Below are 24,823 nucleotides of genomic sequence, written 5' to 3'. Positions count from 1 at the left end.
GTCTTACTGTTTTATCAGTTGGGGGTGGTGTGACAGTAACAGTGGTCTCTGAAGGCCATGCAGATACATCAGATGCCATCAGGAGACAGGCAACTGCTGAGACAGGTATAACAGAGGGCCCAGTGTAGCATCTGTGCAGCAAAAAGTCCTTTTCAGGTTAAGTTGTATGTAACTAGAGATCGTTCATTTACTCATTCAAGAAATCAAGACTTAGTATGTACTGCAGTGAATAAGAACGTGGTTTCTGAAGGCTGGCTACCTAGGTTGACACAGTTGCTGTGAGATCTTTGGCAAGTCACTCAACCTAACTGGGCTTTAGCTTTCTCATCTATGAAATGGAGATTTCCCACACTAGGTGACTGTGAGGATTAAATGTTCTAACACATACCTAACAGTTAGCACAGGACCTGGCACGTAACAGGCACTCAGGAAATCTTAGCTCTCATCTTTTCAAATCATCATTATCAAGTACTAAGAATGATGCTAGGCTCTGGGGACACCTGGGGAGCCAGTCATGTTTCCTGCATTGTGGTCTCCCAGCTCAGGAGAACGGAAGCCGTTCAGCTGGGCGCTGTATTAGAAAAATAGGACTTAATGATAAGTAGCTTCCTTCTTCATGGATTGGGAGATATGTCCTCTGGTGTAATATTAAGTTTATTTACAAAGCACATTTTTCATGAAAGTATTGACTTGGAATTTGTTGTGTGGTCTTGAGAAATTAGAAACGGTGTGGTGTATTGCAGATTAAAAATATAAATATGACATCCTGGCCAAAGGCCTATCTCCACTTCCAGGTACCTTCCAGGTTAATAGTTATGGAATGTGTGTGCCAGTAATGCAAAGATGCAGGCTGAAGTTTCAATGTGGATGGCACCCCCTTGCATGGGCAAACCCATACTATTTTTTAGGGCCTCTATTTGGCGTCATTTTCTAAATTTTAAGACTTAGGGGATGAGCATAGTGAGCTCAGTGTTAAAAAACATTTTTTTTTTTTTTTTACTAATTTAGACCCCCCCAAATGAGAAAAGAGAATAGTTTAAAAAATTGACTTCACAGTGGGCGTGATGGCGGAAGTGGTGGTCAGAGGAGGTTTCAGTTTTTATGATACTCTGAAGGGGACACCATCTCTTGCGCACCTGCTCTTGGCCTAGCGAAGACCACCTGAGCTCAGCGGTGCCACAAGCTGGTACTGTCTGGGCGACATATGGCTATGATACAACAGAAAAGCAGGTGTGGCACGTATGAGACATGATCATGCGTTTCCCAGTTTTAGAAAGCGCACAGCTTGTGTGTGACACATATATGCAGAGTGATGGAAGACTTTTCGTGAAGACTAGTCTGATCCTTGACCCCTTCGGGTTGGACAAGTGATGTTCTTCAAACACGTCACCTGGAATGGTCTGTCATGGGTGGTTGTTGGATAATCTGTTTTTGAACCTTGAGTTATGGAGCAGGGAGCGATGGGTTTTGCAGATGTGGGTGCATGAAATAAAACTGAAAGAGACCAATGGAACACTTTACTTCGACATACCAAGGGAGAAAATGTATATTTACACGTTGAAGTGAAACCGTGGTTGTAGGTAGCTAAACAGATTGTGGAGTTGACAGTTCAGCGAGGGCCTTGCAAGGAAGACCCAAGTTACTGGGCAAAGAAAAGAAAGGGCTCATTTTATTGGATTCCTCATATTGCAACAGCATTTTGGTGGACTGAGTGGAAAAGCTGAATATGTGAAAAGATAGTCAACTACGAAGCATTGGTGCCTTAACTGGGACCCACTTGAACCATTTCTTTCTCTCTTTTCTCCTCTTCTTTTCTAATTATGGCTTCCATACATTTTAATAATACCTGGTACATATTCATATTATGTCTGTCATAATAAACTTGACACTTAATATATTCTTCACCAGCTAACAGTTCCAGGAGTAGCTTAGAGTCCTTTCATTCTTGCCATGGCATGTGCATTCTGGTCTTTTTTTTTTTTTTTTTTTTCCTATCAAGTGAGCCATTTCTTATTTTTTAGTCCAACTCTGCACTCCGGGGAACTCATCATAGGACTTGCCAGCGTCGTTTACTTTTCCTTCTTGGATCTCAGACTTTCCCCCAGGGCCAGGCATTATAACCACGAGAGAATTTTATGTTTGGCCTCTTGATTCTGAGAATAATCTCTTGTACACCTCGATTTAGGAGCTCTGGCTTGTTTATATCCTTTCCTGTGAAGGATTTTCATTTAGACACACAGTATCCGTATCTGGTTTACCTTTGTATTTGTACCTGACATGAATTCTCAGGACTGATGGAGCCCCTTCCTCTTCTTACCTTCTTTCTTTTAACCCTTTCCTTTTAATCCTTAAAATTTCAGATGACTTAGCAACTTTATCATTTAATAATTCCAAGATCCCTGACACTCTTTCATGAATGTATCCTTGGTTTTGAATGACTGTCATTGTGGAAGTCTGAGCATGACTTGACTTTTGCAAGGGCATCTGCTGTCTTTTTTGTGTTAATATACCCGATTTAGAAAAGTAGCTGGAAATCCAGACTTTGATTTACTGTCTTAACTTTCTTGATTTTCTTCAGTGGCTTTTGAAGTACATATGAAACTGTGTACTTTCTTTAGCTCTGGAGGTTAACTGATGCATAGGCTCCCAAAATTGTCCTCTTATATAATTATTTTATGGGAAATTGTTATTCTAGTTTAGACCTCCCTTAATTGCTGTTAAATATTTTATTTTATTTTGTTTTATTTATTTTTATAAACTTATTTGTTTATTTTTGGCTGCATTGGGTCTTTGTTGCTGCATGCGGGCTTTCTCTAGTTGCGGTGAGCCAGGGCTACTCTTCATTGCGGTGCATGGGCTTCTCGTGACGGTGGCTTCTTTTGTTGCGGAGCGCAGGCTTCAGTAGCTGTGGCACACGGGTTTCAGTAGTTGTGGCTCTCAGGCTCTAGAGCGCAGGCTTCAGTAGTTGTGGCTCGCGGGCTTAGTTGCTCCGCGGCATGTGGGATCTTCCCCAACCAGGGGTCGAACCTGTGTCCCCTGCATTGGCAGGCGGATTCTCAACCACTGCACCACCAGGGAAGTCCCAAATATTTTATTTTTAATCATAAAAGTGACTGTTTTAGTCTCACTGTGCCTCATCGTGTGTTGTTACAGTTAGCCTAGCACAGTTCCTTTCCTGGTTGGGAATTCAAGATGTGGGGTTTGACTTGGTATTTTTCACCACTAAAGTGCTTAGAAAATTAGAGTAAATAATGAACCAATATTTCAGTACCCGATTAGACACAATTTACTGTGATGTTTCATAAACCACAGACTCCTTTCTTCTATGAAGGCATGAAGGATCACTTTTTTTTTCCCCAGACATACTGGGGTGCAAATGTAAATTTCCATAAAATTTAAATGAGGTGCTTCCTGTAATTAATGAACAATCGTGGCTGCTGTCTAGTCTACATTGTAATTAACCGTGATCAGGCTTGTTTAGTGATGGCACTGTTCCTGTAATAATTTGACAAGCTACTGTGAATTTGCCAGGTTATTAAACAACCTGCAGCATTCACTTACAGAATCACAGCGATGGCGGCGGCTGCTAGTTAAAGGCAGCATAAGGGCGAAGCAGAGCTGCCCATTGAAGTCTGTCGATCACCACGAACAGGTTTACGTTCCTGTGATTTGGGAGAAGTTAATTAATTTTGTGTGGGTTGTCTTGAAAACTTTTTATTACATGGTAAACCTAATGGGGCAAAGCTGGTCATTTTTGTGAACTCATAATGAAGCTAACCAATTTTCTATATTGTTTTCATCCATACGGACACCCGGAAGCTGAGGTTTCCCCCTTCCCACCCTATTAAATAGATGTAATATTTTAAACAACAACAGAAACAAGCTGTTCCCTCCCCAAATTTATTCCCAGCATCTCTCAAATACAAGTTTACTTTTTTATTGAGTGTGTGTGTTAGGAAGAGCAGATGACCTTGTGCCACGCACAGTCCTGTCACAGGGAGAGGGAGCCGTCTAAGGGGACTGGTAACCGTGTCCATAGTCACTAGCGCACCCGCCTGCCTGAGCCCCCCTTAAGGTTAAGAACTGTTCAAAACGTTACTGTCTAGTTACTGTGGTGTCTTTCATTCAGATTCTGTTTATTGACTAAACCACAAGGATTCCTGCCCAAAGTACCAGGCGGTCTATGCTTGACTGATTTTGATTTTCTAACATCAGCCCTGGGGTTTATTTGAAAAATGTACATACACTGCAGCTTTAACAAGTCAAGTGACTGCATGTTTTTGACCATGGAGTCGAGTATATCTGAAGATCATTAAATTTAGAGGGGAAAGGAGGGGTGGAGAATAAGTGTAGTAGTCATTGTACCATTGCAAAGAGAGAGAGAGTGTGGGTGTGTGTGTGACACATGGTTTTTGTCTTTTCATCTTCTCCAAGAGCCAGAAAGTTTCCTGCCGTTCTCTTTCCAGCTATTGACAAATGATTGCCAGATGTGAGATCTTTGCAGTGCTCTTTCCCTCAGCAAACCTGCAGCGATGGGATATTTGATTCTCCCTTGCCCATTTCATCTCCTTTCCACATCTGCCAGGGACACACAAGCAATACATCCCTACATGAGAGTTTAAAGTTTATTCAGCTCCTTTTTCCCCTCCGATAAAATGTGTTTGGAGACAACACAATGAGGTCCATATGACTTTCTCCCAACTTCACTGTATGAAATTAGTTGTTTATTTTACTTATCTACCTCTCAGTAATTGAACGATTTCATTTTAGTTTCGGTCCATGGAAAATTTGATGCAACTCTGGGAATGCTAAGAGTTTCCTATTGTTGTCTGCTTGCTGCAAGTATACCATCATCACAACTTCTCTCTGATCGTCTCAATTCTGATAAAAACTAGACTGGTGGTTTCTATGGACTTCCTAGGAAACTAGTTTTAATAAACAACTGTCAAAATACTAAGTGTAGCATGTCTGGTAAAATTCAGTAGTCATTTAAGACCTAAAAAGCCATCCATGAGGGAGAAAATTCAACTTGTTTGGCTTGATTAGCTTACCTTGTATTTGTGTCCATTGTCAAAGTTGTTATGGATAAGGTCCTAGTTTTAATCCCAAATAGCTTATAAAAGAGAATGTATAGTGAGTTTTGAAGGTATCTGAAATTAGCCTGTGTAGGCCACACACATAATCATTAACATGCACGGAAGCCTTTTGCATCTGCTTGGAATCTGTATTGATACTGATTTTTTTTTCTCATCTTAGTTTACAAATATTTTCCAAAGTGCTCTTATAGCTTATGTTCATACTATAGGGTGGGCTGACACAGGTGGCCTTTCAGTTTTTCTATTAAACTTTTTGGCAAACGAAAAGGCCCCTTACTCCCTGAATAAGATCAGCATTTTTATTTTTTTTAACATTTAAAAAATAATCCATAAAATGTCTGCCACATGTTCCCTAGTTGATGGAAATGTTTTCCAAATTAGAGTGTAGTATTGGATTCTTATTGTAAAAGTGCTAGCGTGTTTACTATTTCTGCTACCCTCTTAGCTACCTGTCATTATACAAATTTATTTTTTTGTGTGTGAAACTCAAATGATGAATATAAGATAATTACTATTTATGAATTTCTGAGGAAAAATTGTTTTGTTTTTTTTTTTTACTGTTAAGAAAGTAAATGGCTTTGCCCATGTGAGACTCAAAATAGGAAAAATGTGGTCTCTTTTTCATTCTGTTCTTTTAAAAAAAATAACAAAGCAACAACAAACAAAACCTAACAAGAACAAAAACAAAAAGCCAACAGCCCCTGAAAAGAAGAAATCCTACTTAAGCCTAGGAAAAAGAGGTCAACCAAACTCATGAAGATGTATACATGGAATGTCTGTTACTTTTTGTCTGTCAGTTAGATTATACCCCAGTAAAGCTTAACAGAGAATAAGGGGCACAACTGCTTACCACAAGTTGCCAAAATGTTGCATGTTTCTGTGGGAAGTGTCTATTGAACAGGGGAGAAAATAATCGTACTTGAAGAAACTGTTCACTCTTAGAAAACAAGGTGGTGATCCTGATGGGGGGAGTAAGTTTAAACAATACCCCTCAACACAAAATTACCATGACCAACAAGGATCCCTGTGGAAAAACTGATGTTTTTGTTGTCCTTCGATGGTGCCCGAGGACTGACACCAGGCCAGGCCCTCAGTGGATGCCAGTGGCTGGGAAGGTGGAGGCGAAGAGTGCTTTCACAAGACAGCAAGGTTAGGAGCTCCTGTGGCGGCACCAGGTCCCTTCAGATTTAGGTCGCGTCTTGGGACTTGCTGTCGCTAACGCATTTGCTGGTCTCTCGTGCCTTCCTGCCTTTTCCTCTACATGGTTAGAGTCTGGGAGGCAGAGAGGTGCTAAGCAGTGGAGGTGCCATCCAGCCCGAGTGCCTAGGGAACATCCTTCAGAGGACGACCTGTCACCAGCCGTCAAAGAGGAGAGTGGCTTTGTGGTCTCTGAACATCTGGCCGCGCTGCACAGGAAGCTGAGGGGGTGTCATTAATTGTGATGAAATAATTTAAACCATCAGGAATAAATGAGGCTGTTAAGCTAAGTTCAGATTCCATTTGCTGTGCACATGTGTCTAGCAGCCTGTGTGCAGTTAAAAAAAATTGAATTATATTAGCTCATGAGTAGAAGTGAAATAGATACTGTAAATGAAACAAGTTGCTGTGTGGTGATGACACAGTGTTGAACCACTTCATAGAGTTACAGTTTGTAGGATCAGTATATTGAGAGTGGTACAGCATTTAATGAATTTTTTTAAAAATAAATTTATTTATTTGTTTGTTTTATTTTTGGCTGCATTGGGTCTTTGTTGCTGCGCGTGGGCTTTCTCTAGTTGCCGAGAGTGGGGACTACTCTTTGTTGCAGAGCGCGGGCTTCTCATTGCGGTGGCTTCTCTTGTCGCGGAGCACAGGCTCTAGGCGCGCAGGCTTCAGGAGTTGTGGCACGTGAGCTCAGTAGTTGTGGCTCGCGGGCTCTAGAGCGCAGGCTTAGTAGTTGTGGCTAACGGGCTTAGTTGCTCCGCGGCATGTGGGATCTTCCTGGACCAGGGCTCGAACCTGTGTCCCCTGCATTGGCAGGCGGATTCTTAACCACTGTGCCACCAGGGAAACCCCATGAATTTTTATATAAAAGGATTCTTAAGGTATTGAGAGAGATAGTCAGGACCAGTGGTTTATTGGAGCACAGAGAGGATGGGTAGGTGGATGGGTATAAAAAAGCAAGCCTTCGGGCCAAGGTGGTTGGGTGGACGGGGTCCTTAGTCTGCTAAGCCAGGCTGAATTGATGCATGGTGTACCTTTCCATAGATTCTGGCTTTGAGTCAGTATTGGGTGCCGTTGCTCCACCTACGTACTCCAGGCTGGAGGACGATGTTTCTCTGATGACCAACTTTGGACGTCCCTTTGAGGCTTCCAGCACTTTGGGCACATCTGTGTTGTTTTCTTCAGAATGAAAACAACTCTCTTTGGTGATAGATGACTCCTCCAGCAGGTAAACGTATTTTTAAGGCTTTGCATCATCAGTGAAGACTGATTTCAAGTGTAATTTTCAGGCACAGTGGAAAGAGGCAGTCTTCACTTCTTTACAAAGGCAAGACTGTCAGGTTGGAATGTCGGGACATCCCTGAGGTTTTGAGCACTAAACTGAGCAATGATGTGTAGGTTCCAAAGTACATTTCTAAAATAAAAGTCATTCCTTTTATACATGAGCAGAGTCTTCAAATTTGAACTTTTATTCAAAAATAAACACAGGAATCTGAAAAATAAAGTGAGGATGTTTAGATACAAGAAGCATTTCTTAAAACCGTCGGAGAAGTTATCCCTTTAGCAGGCGGAGGCGATGGTCCAGAGCCCTGGCAAGCGTTGGACAAAAGCCATTTCGCTAGCTGTGTCTTATCTCACTTTGCCCTATCCATCCCCTTGCTACCTCATTGCCTTTCTCTCTCCCCTGTTGTGTAACTCCTTTGTCTTTTCCTTTTCCATTTTCTCTTTTCCTTTATTCTCACTTATTTTATCCTTTCTCTTTACAACCTGTTCTCATTCTTCATCCTCCAAAGAAACGAACTGCAATTCTGTTTTCATTTATAGTGTTAGTTTTCCTGCTACTAGTTAAAAGATTAATATGCTTTTTTAAAAAAAATTATTTATTCAGTTTTATTTTTGACTGTGTTGGGTCTTCGTTGCTGCACACGGGCTCCCTCTAGTTGCAGCGAGCGGGGTCTACTCTTCATCGCGGTGCGCGGGCTTCTCATTGTCGTGGCTTCTCTTGTTGCGGAGCACGGGCTCTAGGTGTGCAGGCTTCAGCAGTTGTGGCTTGTGGGCTCTAGAGCGCAGGCTCAGTAGCTGTGGCGCACGGGCTTAGTAGCTCCGCGGTATGTGGGATCTTCCCAGGCCAGGGCTCAAACCCATGTCCTTTGCATTGGCAGGCGGATTCTTAACCACTGTGCCACCAGGGAAGCCCTAGGTTGCATTTTAACATAAACTTGTATATGACCATTGGTGGATTTTTTTAAGGAATGTGAATGAACCTTGATTAGCTTTTTTTAAAAGGAATGCAGACTACTCACTAAATTATCCCTTTACCTGGATGCTTGAATGGAATTGTTGTCGATGAAAGCCAGAAATTTGTGGTTCTGAGTAACCATCTTCCTTCTTCCTCAACATAGAAGGAAGACATTCAAATCAAAACACTTGCGTTTCTTGATGTCTAATAGAGTAACCAGTAGTTAAGATAATGTTCCTTGTGTGTTTTGATCTTTGGATTTCATTTTAATTCATGTAATAGAGTAGGAAGACTTGCGTTCTTCAGATCTATCTCCTTGGCATTGTTGGAAGGATTGAAGGAGATGATGTGTGCGGGGGGCACTGTGCCTAGCACATTGCAAATAGTGATGTGACTGCATTATTGTTATTATATAAATGTATAAATTGTACTAGCATCTGTCGGCTAAGCAGGTAAAAATTAAGAATAAATTTTTCTCCTGAAAATTTCACACATCTCTACTATTTAAATGTTACTCACCTTTAAAAAGTTTTACAATTCTTCCCTCAAGAATAGGGAATGCAAGGTGAACATGGGAAATTTTGAACAAGATACCTATGTTTTTCTTTCTTTACTTGGAAGAAATCACTGCATTCTGTAGAACATTTATTTGTTTCTCAAAACAAATAAGAAAATGATAGTATAGAAAACAAACTCATGGTTACCAAAGGGGAAACGTGGGCGGGGGATAAATCAGGAGTTTGGGATTAACATACACACTACTATATATAAAATAGATAATCAACAGGGACCTACTGTATAGCACAGGGAACTCTACCCAATATTCTGTAATAACCTATATGGGAAAAGAATCTGAAAAAGAATGGATATATGTATAGGTATAACTGAATCACTTTGCTGTACACCTGAAACTAACACAACATTGTAAATCAACTGCACTCCATTATAAGATAAAAGTTAAATTTAAAAAAAGAAAATGATAGTATACTCAGTAGTTGCTTGAAGTTTTCTCTTGCAGCTGTTTTAGTAGATACAGATAAAGAGCAGTTTCATGAACGTAAGTCCACCACCCCCACTCTACACCTTTTTATTTTGATGGTGTGTGAACTGAATGCCCCTACATTTGGGGGACCTTCTTTATTCTTCTGCTGTTACTACTCTCACTGTCTGCTTAAGTAGTAGTAAATTTGTAAATTCTGTGTCTTGAATTATATATTTCAGGTACATTATAGATTAAATAAATGTTGGTTGAATGGCCTGAGAAGTGCATTTTGCATCCTGTCTCAATACCACTGTTTCTATGAGAGGATATTATCTAGATTTCAGGTGACCAGCTTAACCTAAGCTGTTCGTGTTGGGAGCCGTCACTATTAACATAAGAAGCTTATTTTTACTTTATGTAAGTTCCTTCGTCATAATAGCTTCGTAGATGCTTCATAGAGGGAGAAAGAAAAGACAAGAAAACACGGAAGTATTTTAATTCTTGGCTTCAGTAGAGAGAATTATGTGTTTGGGGGTGTGTGTATGTATATGGATTTTGTATATACATACAGAATATATCTCATTACATACATATCCACATATTTTCTTTGTTCACAAGAATAACTGGTGATGTTCTGTTTGAATATTTTGTTGGAGTTAGGCATAGTAAATAATTTACATTGAGAACACATAGTCCCTCTAGCTCCACCCGCAAAAGAAAGAAAAAACTTTTGCTTGGGTGGATAATGGAACCTCAGTTTGTGTGTGAGATTCTTCAGGACTCAGTATTTTTTTCTTGTGGTTTCAAAATTTAAACCTGGAAATCATCTGAAGTTATATAATGTAATGTCTCCATCTTATAGATTTGGAAACTGAGGCCCAGAAATTTTAAAAGGCTTGCCCCAAATTACATAGTTAGTAAAAATTCTCCATTTCTGACATCTGAAGAATGGAGTTACCCAAGAATATAAAGTTGTTACTCTTTAATGTTCAATACATGCCAGTGGAGTTTCATGGAGTGTGGAAGCAGACCAAGTCCCCTTGAAATCATTGTTATTATAAAAACCATCTTTAAGTGCCTTTTTGGGATGGTACTGTGTTTGCATCCTATAAAAAGTGAGCTGAATAGACAGGGTCTCTGCCCTCTAGAAGTTTATAATCAAAAACAGATAATGTAGCTGACATCTGTTACTGTATTAAGGTCCTACAAATAAACATTGATCCAAATACATAAATAAAAGTTTTATATCAGAGACAAGTAAAAACCTGTTTGCTTGCCTGATTCATCCCTACACCGAAACCATCCGTGGAAGTTGTAAAATGACTAAACTGGACTAATCCTGACACCAGGATATTCCTGTAGGTTGTTATTTTTTAAGGGTTTTCATGGAGTGCTGGCATTACCATCATGTCACTGATAGCTTATTGTGAGTGGGTCTAGATTCAGAGATGTTGTTTTTATCTTTCTGGTTAAAGAATTGGAAAGAATTGAATTTTCCTCCCTCTATGGATTTTTCTCATTTCTGCGATACCTGCTATTGTAAACCAGCATTCTGGAGTGTACTTTACAAAAGGTATCCAAGCCCCCCATGTTAATAGAAATGATATGTTTTTAAAAATTAACAGCCTTTCCCCTCCTCTAAGTCACTAGAAAATGCATTAAAACAAATATAGGAGTTTAGGATTGATGCTGTAATGAGATGAACTTATATATCCAAAAGGCTTCGAAGGGAATATTGTAAGAAGAGGTAAGTTCACAACTTTGGAATGAGCAGATCTGGTTGTAAGTTTGAGTAAAGCTATACCAACTAAAATTAAGCATATAAAAGTTGGCAAGGGAGATAGGTGTTGAGTTTGATCAAATATTTTCTCTCTGCATGCTTCAACTTTAATGCAAGGTATTTTAACAGTCACATCAAAAATGAGGTGTGGGGAAACTAAAACAGCAACATCGGGAAGCCTAAACATGAACCCATAACAAAGTTCAAGACATTAAAAAAATAGCTGTCCCTACCCTAGTGTGGGTGTCTGTGTAAATTAAACCATGTGGGTGCATAAATTAATTAGAAGCACAGTCACTGATATAAATCAAACTTATTTGGTACACTGATGAAATGAGCATTGTTTATAAGATTATCTTGTTATTTAATCTCTTCTATATAAACCTGGCTGGTTAGAATTATGAAGTAATAATACAATTAATGTGATGATGGTATACTTTTTCTTAGTACAGGCCTGATCTTGTAGGCCTTTTTTGACTGGGGTTTGTGAATATAGAGGACCATAAGAGCTGGAAATTTTAATTAGCAAGAATGTTCCTCCTTTCCCCCTCCAGTTGTGTGGGTTTTTTTTTTTTTTTTAAATCTCAGGATGTTCCCTGGATAGTTTATTCTTTTTGAACCACTAATCTACTGACTCCAGAAGAAGGAACTGCCTTTAGATATTATTTTCTCAAAACTGTGCAAAGTTCATTATGAGAGCTACCTGCTGTCTTCCAGCTATACTCTGCTGTGCCACTGGGTCTCAAATAAAGAGAAAGTTCTACTTACAAATGAAGCCATTAGGAATTTCTTGAATAAACAAAGTTTTTTTTTCTTTGATGTGCAAAGGAATTTTGTTTATAACTATTAGTCATATAAGTCCATATCTAACACATGCAAGGAACATTTGTTATCTTTTGTATGAAATGGAAAGTACTCTTGTCAGCTAGGGAGTAGAAAACAGAAACACTTTTTAAAAAAGCTAAACAGAATCCTAGTGCAAAAGAATATTGTTAGTGTCATTATTTAGTATTTGATTCAGAACTTTTGCTTGGTATTTTTTTCCCTTATTTACCCTGCCTACTTTCCTAGTTTGCCACCCCCCAGACTCCATGAAGTTGGTTTTTTGATGTCTACAAATGAAAACTTTGCTTATGGGAAGTTAAATCAAAGCTGTGCACTTTATTGACCTTGCTCTCAGGTTGCTTACCTACTCCATGGCGTTCTTTTATTCTTTAACGGAACTTGACAGTGGTGTCCAATAATTTAACTAAGGAATTGCAGGGAAAAAAATGTCACAGGTAATTCCCTCTTGATTTATTTTTATGAATGGAGGCTGATGGCTTGTTGTTTCTACTTAATCTCATTTAGAGAATGGATTTAGAACAGGGTCCTTTTAGGATTATGCACAGGGCAATTAGGAATGTGTATCATAAAATCTTAATTGTGATTTCATTTTGCCCTAAACGGTTAGGATGCTTTTTTCCTTCTCTACTGGTCTATGTTGATGTTAAACATTTCCAAATTGACAAATCCGCTATTTGGATATATTACTTTAAAGATTTTTGTCTTATCTTCATAGGAGTGCCGCACATCTCCATTTCAACAGTGATTATGATACCATGGCAGCGTCCCCTGGCTGTTAGCAGAATATGTAGTATTTCTGTGGTTTTGTGAATCAGTAACCACTAAAAGATTTCAGACCCATCACCTATGAATGCTTTGTGCAGAGTTTGCTTCATGAGAGCAAATGTGGCGTAAGACAACCTCAACAGTACGTGTAAGGATACATTTTCACTGTTACACTTGGCTCTGTCCTGGATTATGCAACTTGGATTTTCAGTCACTGTTAAACTATGCAGATATATCTGATGGTGTTTGGGTCTGTTTCCTGGAAGCCTTTCAGGACAATACTTGTGAAACCAGTATTGAAATCAGGGGCTCTGCTGATCAGAGTCAGGCATATGGTGGGACATGATGCCTTCTGGGTTGAAGAGGTCACAAACAGTGGGCCGACTGTTCTTCTCTGCTTGCTTACTTGAGCTTGCTTCTCAGATCTGATAGGAAGCATGTTTCAAAGAGCTGAGAAGGCATTATGGGCTACACGCCCTTTTTCTAGCTGAGAGTGATGCGTATGACCAGAGTGTGTGAGAAGCTCTGGGGGTATAGTCTGGGTCTCTGTTGAATAGAAGCCCTGGTGGTAAAAGTAAAGGGCTACAAGTTATACCCTTCAGAATTTTTATGATGAGTATAGCTTCTCCATGGGCTGTCTATTCTATTGGGTGGAAAGATCTAGGTTTCCTGTGCTTTCCTAGTTTATTTCCCTAAACATTTATCTTTTCCTTTTACTGTGAATTATGTCACTTATCTTCTTTCATTTTGATACAGTCAGATACTATGTTATCTTAGGATCTTTGGGAAGCTGACTTAACCTAGGTCCTCCTGCAAACAGATCCTGAGACGGTGCCTTTCATGAAGGTACTTAGTTCGGGTAGATCCCAGAGTAGGAGTGAAGGGCCTGGGGAAACCAGTACAAAGATGAATTACTGAAGTACTACTGTTAATGATGCTCATTCTCACTTGGGCCTTGAGAGGTACCTCATGAATACGTCTCCGCCCAAAATAAAAGGGGAAAATGTTTACCCGTTTGCTCTCATCCTCAGTTGAGCAGTGTGGCCCTGGGAGCATTAATTCTCCACACTTCTGATTTGTGCCCGTGCGTCCTCCTCCAGGTTGTCAGGAATTGTGAGGTGCACGGGGCAAGCTCAGAGCAAGATGCTAATTAGCTACGACTGGGGGAAGTTGGCTGATGTGGCTAGGACAGGTGGTGAGACGGGAAGGGTGTTTGGTAGCGCAGGGCAGGAACCTGCTCTAGGGACTGATGCCGTGTTTTCAGGGAGGCTCTAAAACCTAGAGCCCTCTGGAGCAGTGTCTGTGCCGAATCCCTCGTTTGTTGTAGCATGCTTCTCAGGTGAGTTCAGGTGCTTTTACCCCCCACCTTGTTGTTAGAAAGGAACGTTGACATTTTCCTAATAATTTCAGCGTACCACTTGAAAAATTCCCCATTAGGACCGGAGTGATCTGGAATAGGTAATGCATTTCCCTATCATGGGCACAGTTCCATCGCTTTAGCCACATGGAAGCACAAACATTTATAGGCCTTATCTCAATTATATACCATATCCTTGATTTTGGAATGGGGGAAAGTTGTTAACTGTTCAGCTACTCTTACTATTCTTCTGAAAAACAGTTATTTAGCAGAATTCTTCCTCAGGGTGATTTGGCTCTTTCAGGTCTTTAAACGTAGACTCAAATCCTCACCACCTTTTCCCAGATGGACCCGGGAACCCCAATAGGTATAGTTAATGCCTCTATTAAACTGTGATATCTGATAGATTAGTGAAGATTTAGGGAAGAGCGTAAGGAAAAACAAAAAGGTAGTCCTCAGTGAAATGAAAACTGTACGCACGTCTTCAGTACTTAGAGACGGAAGAGACTGTTTCCCAAACCAACTTCTAAGAAGAGCAGCTGAGTTACACAGTTATTATATGTGTTCTTTTATTGTAGTTATGGGTTTTTATTGGAGTCATGGTCCAAAAATGATAAGGCTAACTGTTGTCATGGATCATGCAGAGGGGATGAAACAACATCAGAGTTCCCTACCATCCACCCTAAGCTGCAGTTCAGATCTTTAACACCCTTCTCTTCTCATAAGTGGGTGGACTGATTTTAATAGTTTCTGTGTTGTATCTGACTTCTTTCCTTCCCGGATGTTCCTGGTTTTTTTTTGTTGTTGTTTTTTCTTTTAAATTAATTAATTAATTTATTTTTGGCTGTGTTGGGTCTTCGTTTCTGTGCGAGGGCTTTCTCTAGTTGTGGCAAGCGGGGGCCACTCTTCATTGCGGTGCGCGGGCCTCTCACTATCGCGGCCTCTCTTGTTGCGGAGCACAGGCTCCAGACGCGCAGGCTCAGTAGTTGTGGCTCACGGGCTTAGTTGCTCCACGGCATGTGGGATCTTCCCAGACCAGGGCTCGAACCCGTGTCCCCTGCATTGGCAGGCAGATTCTCAACCACTGCACCACCAGGGAAGCCCCTGGATGTTCCTGTTTTTAAAGAAATACTGCTTCTAAGATTGATACTTTAAGGATGGTGGAGAAGAACACGTTCTCCATGTGGACAAGTAGATGGAAGGGCACCTTGCAAATGAAATGCATCACACAGGATCTGACATATAGTAATTCTCTCAATAAATTATTATATATTTTTTAAAGGTAATGGACAGGGACAGGAAAAGAGGGAGAGGCAGATTCTAATGTGAATATAATACAGAGCTGTTAGAACATCGTCAGTCAATTGGGAGTTTTGTTATCCAGTGAGATGCTCTTCTGATTTGCTCTTTTGCTCCATTTCAGGACAGACAGTACTGTTTCAATCAAGAAAGAATTCAGCGTACACTGTTAGGACTTTGTTTTGGTCTGAGGGAGTCGAACAGTTGGGTGATTGAGGTTAAGATACCTTAGCACCTTGAGGGCACAGTACAGCCTGAAGGGTGTGATAGAATATACCATCTAGAGGATAAGGAGTTTTAGATGCTAAGGAAAATGATTTCCCTTTGTGGGCTCTTCAGGAACACTTTTCTATCTTGTGGTTGGTCGCTTTCAATGTATGGCAATTGCTTTCCATTATGATCCCAAGCTCCAATCAATAGGTACAATATTATGCAACTTATAGTTACATTATAACCAAAATATGTCAAATGTGGTTTCTGAGTGGCTAATTTACAGTAAGTCTTTCTCAGTCCCTAAAGTGGATGTTATGACTAATTTGAACTCCCAGGGACAGAGGCATTTTTGTTATATGAAAAGTGTGTGTGATGGGGGCGTGGGGTGCAGGGTGTAGAGATAGGAGGAGCAGTAAACCAGTGTGTCAGCTTATTCACATACAGATTGATCTCTCGGCATCTCCTTTGCATCCTCATGGGTTGTTGTGAGTTATCTGCTCACCCTGGGAGAGATGTGCTCTGAATTCTAATAATTTGAAATCTGCGAATCTATTAAAACCATATTTGTAGCGCTAAAAAAAAAATTGATATTCACCGGGCAGTTTGCCCAACAAGAGAAAGTCAAAGAGATTATACACTTATCCTAAGTAACAGCAGCCACCCTGCCAATTCCTCCTTTGAAAGAATACAGCAGACCCCAATTATACATCTACGGGTAAGGGGAGACAAGAAAAGAACTCAATATATCAAAATCAGAAAGTAAATTCCACGATAATGGTTACAATAATGTTTCAAGATGTGATTTCAGCGTGGGTCTAGTCATGAACTAATCATAGCTTAGATGGGTTTAAAATTGTTTAAAGCACATCCTGAGGTTGTTAAATATGTTTACTCCTCTCCCTTGAAATTAGAATATTCACTCATATAACAATAGACCCCAAGATCACACGGGGCAAGGACAGCCACCTCATTGTTTGACAAAGAAAGCGAGGCCCGAGTGTCATGGTGACATACTGTGGTCAAAACGTGGTCTTCTGATTTCCCATCTAAAGGTCTTTTCATCAGGGACTGAATTAACATATTTACCACCTACAGTATGCCAAGGGCTGGTGATACAAAGATGCATAAGCCGGTGTTTCTGAGGGAGCTCTGCTACATGCAGTGGGTGGTAAGCTAATCTGTTCAGAGTTGTACTTTGATCTTCCCAAGGATAGGTTTTGTCCTGTTGATCTTTAGGGTCTCAGCATCAACCATCATGCCTGGCACTTAGTAGGAAGGTACCTAATCATTGCTTGATGGATGGATGAATGAATGAATGAGTGAAGGTGATAATTGCTGATCATTGTGCCATGGAGTCGCAGAGGGCAGGCAAACCCAGGAAGAATTCACACAGGAGAGAAGGTTTTAGTCAAGTTTTTGAATAGTGTTTTTCTACAGCAAAAAGAGTGGAGAATCAGCAAGCTCAGCTGAAGGACACTCTCCTTTAGAGTACGAACCAAGCTGTATTCATCTTTGTACGCTCTGGAGTCCAACAGAGTGGCTGGCACTTAGTGGGTTCTCAAAAAATACCCTGTGTGGGTTTCTCCCTATATAAACTTGAAGTGCACCTTTCTTTACTTTCTGTATTAAGAATTTGGTAAATGTTTTGGTTTTAAAATATTTCTTGTTTGATTATATCTAAATAATATGTATGCTAGAGTAAATGAAATGTTACCAAAAGAATAACTCTCTCCTTCGATTTAATTATGTCAATAAAAGTTGAAAGGACTATTTGCTCAGATAATCCTCACTTTACGGTAATTGGGAATCGACTTTCTTTCTTGGGCTGTTGAAGGTGACTACTTCAAGTGACTACACTAGGCATGACGTAGAGTCCCACTGTTCATTTTCAATTAACCACGTTGTTGATCATCTTGTCCAGTAACAGTACTTCAGTTGTTTGCACCGCCTATCTCAGTTGAGTAGAGCATGGAGTCAACAAGAGCCTGATTATGGATTTTATTCTTGTATGGGCCGGTTAGATTTGCAAAGTGAAAAACCTCTTGAATAAACATAGCACTCCAAATGTTGGTTAGCTGTTAAATAAATGGGTGCTGTTCTTACAAAGGAGGACTTGGCTAAAGAAGGTAGATCATCACATCTCATTACCATTCTTGGCTGAACAACCAAAGCATGTATTCTGGTGACAGTGGTTTCATAACATTAACGTGTGTGTGTGTGTGTGTGTGTGTGTGTGTGTGTGTGTGTGTGTGTGTGTGTGAGAGAGAGAGAGAGAGAGAGAGAGGGAGAAAGAGAGAGAGAGGGAAATGTGTTTCTCTCTGAAATTAGTATTTACCTCTTTAATGGAAATAGGAAACCCACAATGTTCATTGTTGGCTTAAATCTTTTTTCAGATTAAAATACCACCCTAATACGAGTTCATAAATATTTGAATTTGTTTGTAAATTTTAAAGCACTGTGTACTCGAGCAGGAAAAAAATTAAAGGAAAAATAATGTCAAGCAAGTAAAGTGTCCAGGTTGAGTAATACTGATTACATTAAAGTGAAATAGCTATCGCTTCCTCAAAACATCAGACTTTTTAAAAGGATATATCACCTCAAACATGTGTGAATCTTATTTTGAATAGATTAATGTTGATTATATTTTATACCAACAGCAAAACAGATAAACTTGCTGTTTAGATATCTCATTTGAACTGAGAAAACATATCAGTTCAGCTGGATGTGTGTTGAAGTTTTAGCTACAGAATCATCCAACAAGCCTGAGTAATGAAAGCTGACCTATGGTTTCTTTTTTTTTTTTTTTTAATTAATTTGTTTTTTCTTTTTGGCTGCGTTGGGTCTCCATTGCTGCGTGCGGGCTTTCTCTAGTTGCCGCGAACGGGGGCTACTCTTCATTGCCGTGCGGTGGCTTCTCTTGTTGCGGAGCTCAGGCTCTAGGCGGGCAGGCTCAGTAGTTGTGGTGCTCGGGCTTAGTTACTCTGCAGCGTGTGGGATCCTCTCGGACCAGGGCTCAAACCCGTGTCCCCTGCATTGGCAGGTGGATTCTCAACCACTGCGCCACCAGGGAAGCCCTGACCTATGGTTTCTTGAAAGATGTTTTTACTTAATTGCCAAGATAGCTTAGATGTTGTTTAGTGCGTTGTCAGTTGCCCTGTAGTATTCAGATAATTGAAAGTATTGGTCAGTAACCTCCTTGTGCATGTTTTTAAGCTGCTGTTTCTTTTTCTTAATGAAGCATATTAAATATCTTTAACATCACCTGCCTATTTTATTGGAGTCACACTTTCGAGAAAAACAAAACACCTACATAGAGTTACAGGAGACAGCTTTTGCAACGGAGATGACAGAGATCAGTGGAATGCCAAAATTACCGGAGTGAAGAAAACAGAATTGAAGATGAGACCAAAAACAGAGAGACAGAAAAGCCCTCTGGCAAAATATAGCTCTGGAGGAAAATATGTTAGAAGGTAGAACTTCATAGAAAAAAATGTATTTTATGGGAAAAATACACTAAAAACCACATGACCTCCTAGTTACTGAAATAGAAATTCAGATTTTATATACAAAGTAAACTACTCAAAAGAATTGTCAAAGAAGTCATTATTAAAATTACTGTTTTGTTTTTTACAGATACAGATATTCCTTGAAATACCCCAAAAGAAAAAACCAACAAATTAATACATTTTCAAATAAAATGTTAAAAATAATAAAGGAACTATATTTAATTAACCTTAGAATTCCTTATTGTAAATATTACTAGAACACTAATCATGGTAGTATGTATCTTTTAATTAGTGATGATTCCTAGGGAGAGTTAAACAGGTAGGAAGTATATGTTTATAGATTTGGGGGGTCTTGTTATTCTTTTAAGCAAATGTTTAATTATAGAGGAAAGAAAATTTGAAAATAATATCCACCTTAAACTTTAAAAAACAAGTTAGAGGACACAGTAGCAGGGTAGAAATAGGTCTTTGGTCGTCATGCTTTGGAATGCAAATAAGATCATATTTGCGAATGATCCTAATCTGAGTGGGCTCAGATTTATGGTGTTTGATGGCCTGTTTTAAGAAGTAGTTAATTTTGTTCCAGTTAGAAAGTTAACTGGCAATATTAGTTTTCATATCTCCAAATTAGTCTTAGTTATAAATTCATGATGCTAGTCAAATGTTAAATACACTTTTGTGCTTTGTGCTTGGTTGCATAAGATAGTTTCAAACAGTAAAGTAAGATGATTAGGACTGCTCAACCTAAAAGACGGCACGGGTCTAGTGTGGAATGGTTTCTATGGTGTCTAAGGCACCACCCTCGTTTACAAAGAAGCTCTTAGATTTAGAGTAGCCTGGATATCCATAGCATTAAACATAATACTTCACTGGTAATACATAAAACATTCCAGTGTACACATTTCATGTTGACATGTTTACAGAAAAGTCTCTGAATTGTAATCATTAGTCAAATATAAGATTCGCACAGGTGTGTGCATTAGGCAGTTGCAGGCCAGGGTCCCCATGTACCTCTTGCTCATGACTCAGTTCAGGTGTTTCTTCTTTTTTAAGAGTTCCCTCTCCGCCTTGTCCACCTGGTCTAGGTTTCGTGCCCTCTTGATCAGGAGCTTCCTGGGAATCCCTCTATCCCTGTTCCTACCATACTGTCTGTTCCCATCACACCATATTATAATTGCTTTCTTAGTTATTCTCACCTCCATTTAGGCTGCTTTGATTTGTGGCCGTGTCTCATTCGTGCTGGTACCTCCAGCACCCAGTACAGTGTCTGGCACACAGGTGTCTGGTGCTGAGTAGGTGCTTGAATGCATGCATAATTGAATGAATGGGAGGAAGGAAGAACTAGACAAAATACATCGTGTGATGGAAATATCACCTTAGGTTTATAGAGTGTTTTTCACTTATCTTCCACTACATTTGGAGAAGTAGGCACGGAGCTATGATACTATTTAATTTACAGAAGAAGAAAAGGCAAATGATTTGACCAGAGTCAACAGACGTGTCAGACACAGCCCCCGACTACCTGCTTTGGATTGTGTTTGTTCACTCTGTATTGCTGATTCTTTATCATAGTAATGAGGTTAATGTTAATGAGGCTGCCTGAGGCCAGGTTGAAAGTGGGGAGAGTTTACCCCCAGAGCAATATAGCATGCTCAGCCAAAGATATCCACCACGTTCCCCTTACTTGCCCCTTTTTTTCCTAAATGCTGTTACTGCACCTACTATTATTTTTCTGTCATTGTTCATGAATCTGTGATTGATGAGCACCTGGAAACCATGCCCAACACCAGACCAGATTAGGACAAGGGCAATTTTCCTGAAATTTTACCAAATAGAATTTATGAAGGTGAGTTGCTTACTACAAAGCCAAATTCCCTTTGGTGCCCCAAATCAGTCCCAGCCTAAAGGATAGAGGCCCTGAACAGAAACCTGATGTGACTTTTTGAGTCAGGGCCACCATTTGGTGCAGTTGTAGTGGAATGTTACTGGACGTAGAAGTTTTGACCCCATGAAGTTGTGGTTGAGAGGGGTGGTGAGGATTCTGGGCTTTCTGGGCAAAGGGCAGCCATTGGGGAAGAATTAGCATGTTCATGTGTGACAACATGGGCAAGTAGCAGCCAAGGAAGGGCATGGGACCCTGGAAGTGTAGGAGGTCGGTGACATGGAGCACTCCCATTGAGTCCAGTGATGAAATGAGCCCTGCCTTCCCAAGTCCAGAGTTGGTCCTTTTCTTGTCATGATATTTCCCTTTTCACTGAGAAACGGGAAGAAGGAAGGCCTGCTAATTAGAGACGTAGGATAGAGGGAGTTGAGGACCACTGGAGGGTTAGTTTGCATAGCAGATCTCTAAAGAGAAGGGCTAGTTAGTTGGGTTAGATCTTTCTTTGAGCGGGGGTTACCTCCTTCCCTGTTTGGGGTCATACACTTAATATGGCAGGACTGTATAGCTAGTTTCTAGACTTTATGTTAAACAGTATGTTTACGCAAATAGGAAATTGCTTATTAAGGCAAAGACTTTTGGAAAATCTGTTTTCATAAGTGTCCCCTTTCATATTTTTTTCTTAACTAAGTAAGAAAGTAATATTCACACCTCACACTTTAACTTTTGTTCTGTGTCTTAGATATCCCAGCAGGTATGTTTGAATTGAGGGTATTGGGGTATGATCTCTCTCTGAGGTTTTTGAAATGCTGTTTTGCAGTTTTTTCTGTGTGATTTCAGAGGACAGAGCTAGAACCTGAGTGTAGTTTACAGAAAGACACAATTTTAGAGCAAATGTTCTAAGAACTAGAATAATGACACCAAGATTATCCCATATCAGAGATCATCTAGTTCAGGCCTCTGTAGTCATTGTGTGACCCAGAGTTACACAGCTGGAATAAATAACCCAGTTGGTAAATGAGACTGAACCTATGTTGATGTTAGTAAAAATACAGTGGGCGGCCTGCAGATCACGAGGATTGTTCTGGGTTAGGGGAGCTGATTAGTGATGTTGTTGATGGAATCACCACATTTTATAGTGAAACAGATTAGATGATCAGACAATGTGTAACCGGAATAGACTGTGACCGCCTTGAGGACAGACGGTAAGCTTTCCTCTTGATGTCCCTTCTGTTGGGGGTGCTGACTGGGATTTATAGGGCCTACAGGTATTTGTTTAATGTTTGAGTAAAAACCATTGACTTAGTAGCCTTATTTAAGAGCAGTGTTTCTAGGGCAGGAACTAGTGGAATGTTCTCCCTGATTTTATGCCTCAGTGTTCATTCCTTTTTCTGTTTTAAGTTGGATATTTTCTTTCTTGTGATGAGTTAAAATCTGGCTGATTATCTCTGGCTCTGCCCCTTGGGCTTGATGTTTCTACCAAAGTAGACTCCTAGAATTTAAAGAAAATATTGGAAATGTGGTCTGATTAGCGTCGAATAGAATGGGATCTTGCCGTGTTGTATGCTTTGTAGGTTTGTTGTGTTTACTTTTTTGAGCCATATGTTCTAAAATGTTTTAAAAATGTGGCATCATAATATCTACCATTTAGAGGACCAGAATATGTATTTCAAGTACACAAAATAAACTCATAAAGTAATATGTCAATGTTTCCCAGCCCCCGAAGGAGAAATATTAGGAGTTTAATGGGTTGAATAGAAATTTCCTTTTGCCTGGTTAACTAAATTGCTATCACCTTGTAAGCCACTAAATCCCAATCTGTTTTTCTAAGGCAACATGTTTGCAGCTGTTTCAAATAACTGGTGGTTTGAAGACGATTGTTAGTGTGGTTTTCTATACACTCAAAACCTAGGCCCTGCTCTTTGAGGCTAATGAGTCGGCTAAGGGGTTGAGTTAAATAATTTCGTATTGTTTTATTCATTAAATAGTTTGGCTAAAAGGAAAAAAAAATCTCTGCTAATATTTAATTCTGTAGTAGGCATTTACAAAATAATTTTATTCTCATGTGCATTTATAGATATTTGAAACATTTTGAGAAATTTATTTTATTTTATTTTAATTCAGGGAATTCTGTCACAACAAATCACTTATACCGGGTTGCCCAAAAAGCTTGTTCAGGTTTTTCCGTGACATCTTATGGGATGTCATTGGGATGTCTTATGGGATGAATTGGGACACTGGGATTTACATGTATACACTACTATATATAAAATAGACAACTAATGAGAACCTACTGTATAGCACAGGGAACTCTACTCAATGCTCTATGGTGACATAAATGGGAAGGAAATCTAAAAAAGAGTGGATATATGTATTTGTATAACTGATTCACTTTGCTGTACAACAGAAACTAACACAACATTGTAAAGAAACTATACTCCAATAAAAATTAATTAAAAAACAAGACAAATAAGAAAATGAGATTAGTATAAGTTCAAGCCCACTTCAGTAGGAGTCTCCAAAACAATAGAAATATATGGTGATTGTAAGGAACGGACTGACTGAGTGGGGAAGAAAGTGATAACACTAAACCTTAAAGTGCTCTGAAACTGTGAGGCAAAGGGCTCTAGAGTCTTATGTAATATGGACCCACACTTATTCTTCACCTCTGGGGGTCTAACATGGAGCTCTGTAGTTTACTAATCACTTTCCCATGGACTACCAAAGTTGGCCTCCAAATAAACTTGTGATTTAGGCGGAGCAGGTAGTACCTGCTATTTCATAAATGAGGAAACTAGTTTAGAGAGGTTATGTGGTTTACCCAAGCAAACTCACAGAGCTAGCAAGGTCTCACTTTGTTAGGCCTGAAACCCAGGGTTTCTCATTAAAAGTTGAGCCTATTGTCCATTGCATCACACAGGAAGGAAGTGAAGACTCACCACCCCTTTCCTTCTCTCTAGAAATGGAGAAAAGAAGTCCTACGTTGTCATCTCAGTTTTACCATGTGACCCTGGGCAGGTTCATTACTTGTCTTGAGCCTCAGTTTCTTTACCTTTAAAATGAGAACAATGGTATTTGCATTTTATAGTATTTAGTATTAAATGAAATCAGGCATCACTCTGGCTGGCACCTTCTATGGGCACTCAGTTTTGGTTTTTTTTTTTTCCTTTTCCTTTTTTTCTTATCCAAAGATTGGCTTTATTTGTGCAGGCAGATTACAGCTCCTCCTAATGGATACCTTCAGTAGCCCTTGTTCTGCTAAGTGGTGGGAGGTACACACACTAATACAAAGCGCTGGGTAGTATATTGTGCTGTGTAACTAGGAACTAGGGGGAGTGCAGATAAGAAAGCAATAATGCTTTCCTACAGGGTAAGGTTAGAAAAGGATGTGAGTTAAGCTGGTCCTTGATGGTTAAATGATGTGGAGTTTTCAGAAGGTGCAAGGCATTGAAGGCAGGGGAAGCATCATGTGCTGAGTGCTAAGTGCATAGTACATTTGGGGAACAGCTAATCAGGGTGTCCCTGGTGTGGCTGAAACTTCCTGGGAGTGGAGATGATAGATTTATACAATGATCTGCGGGGAATAATTTGGCTATATTCATTTAACATATTATTTGAGCATATAATTTGTTTCAGTCACCGATTTGGTTGCTGGGGT

General features: G+C 39.8%; 1 protein-coding gene across 22 annotated transcripts in view; it reads left to right on the top strand.

Moving 5' to 3' along the window:
- Positions 1 to 24,823, top strand: part of BNC2 (basonuclin zinc finger protein 2) — a 430,833-nt gene that overhangs the window by 178,194 nt on the left and 227,816 nt on the right. Inside the window, exon 1 of one of the 22 annotated variants that reach the window (XM_082468002.1) lies at positions 3 to 12,580. The exons of the other annotated variants lie outside the window; for them this stretch is intronic. Within the exon in view, the coding sequence (XP_082324128.1) occupies positions 12,572 to 12,580 (9 nt within the window). The 5' untranslated portion in view covers positions 3 to 12,571. Of the gene's footprint in view, positions 1 to 2; positions 12,581 to 24,823 lie in introns of those variants that run through there. 22 annotated transcript variants of the gene reach the window in all.

Source organism: Balaenoptera physalus (genome assembly GCF_965194825.1).
Source record: "Balaenoptera physalus genome assembly, chromosome: 7".
Taxonomy (NCBI): domain Eukaryota; kingdom Metazoa; phylum Chordata; class Mammalia; order Artiodactyla; family Balaenopteridae; genus Balaenoptera; species Balaenoptera physalus.
The sequence above is the reverse complement of the archived record's forward strand: the minus strand, read 5'-3'. Positions and strand labels throughout refer to the sequence as shown.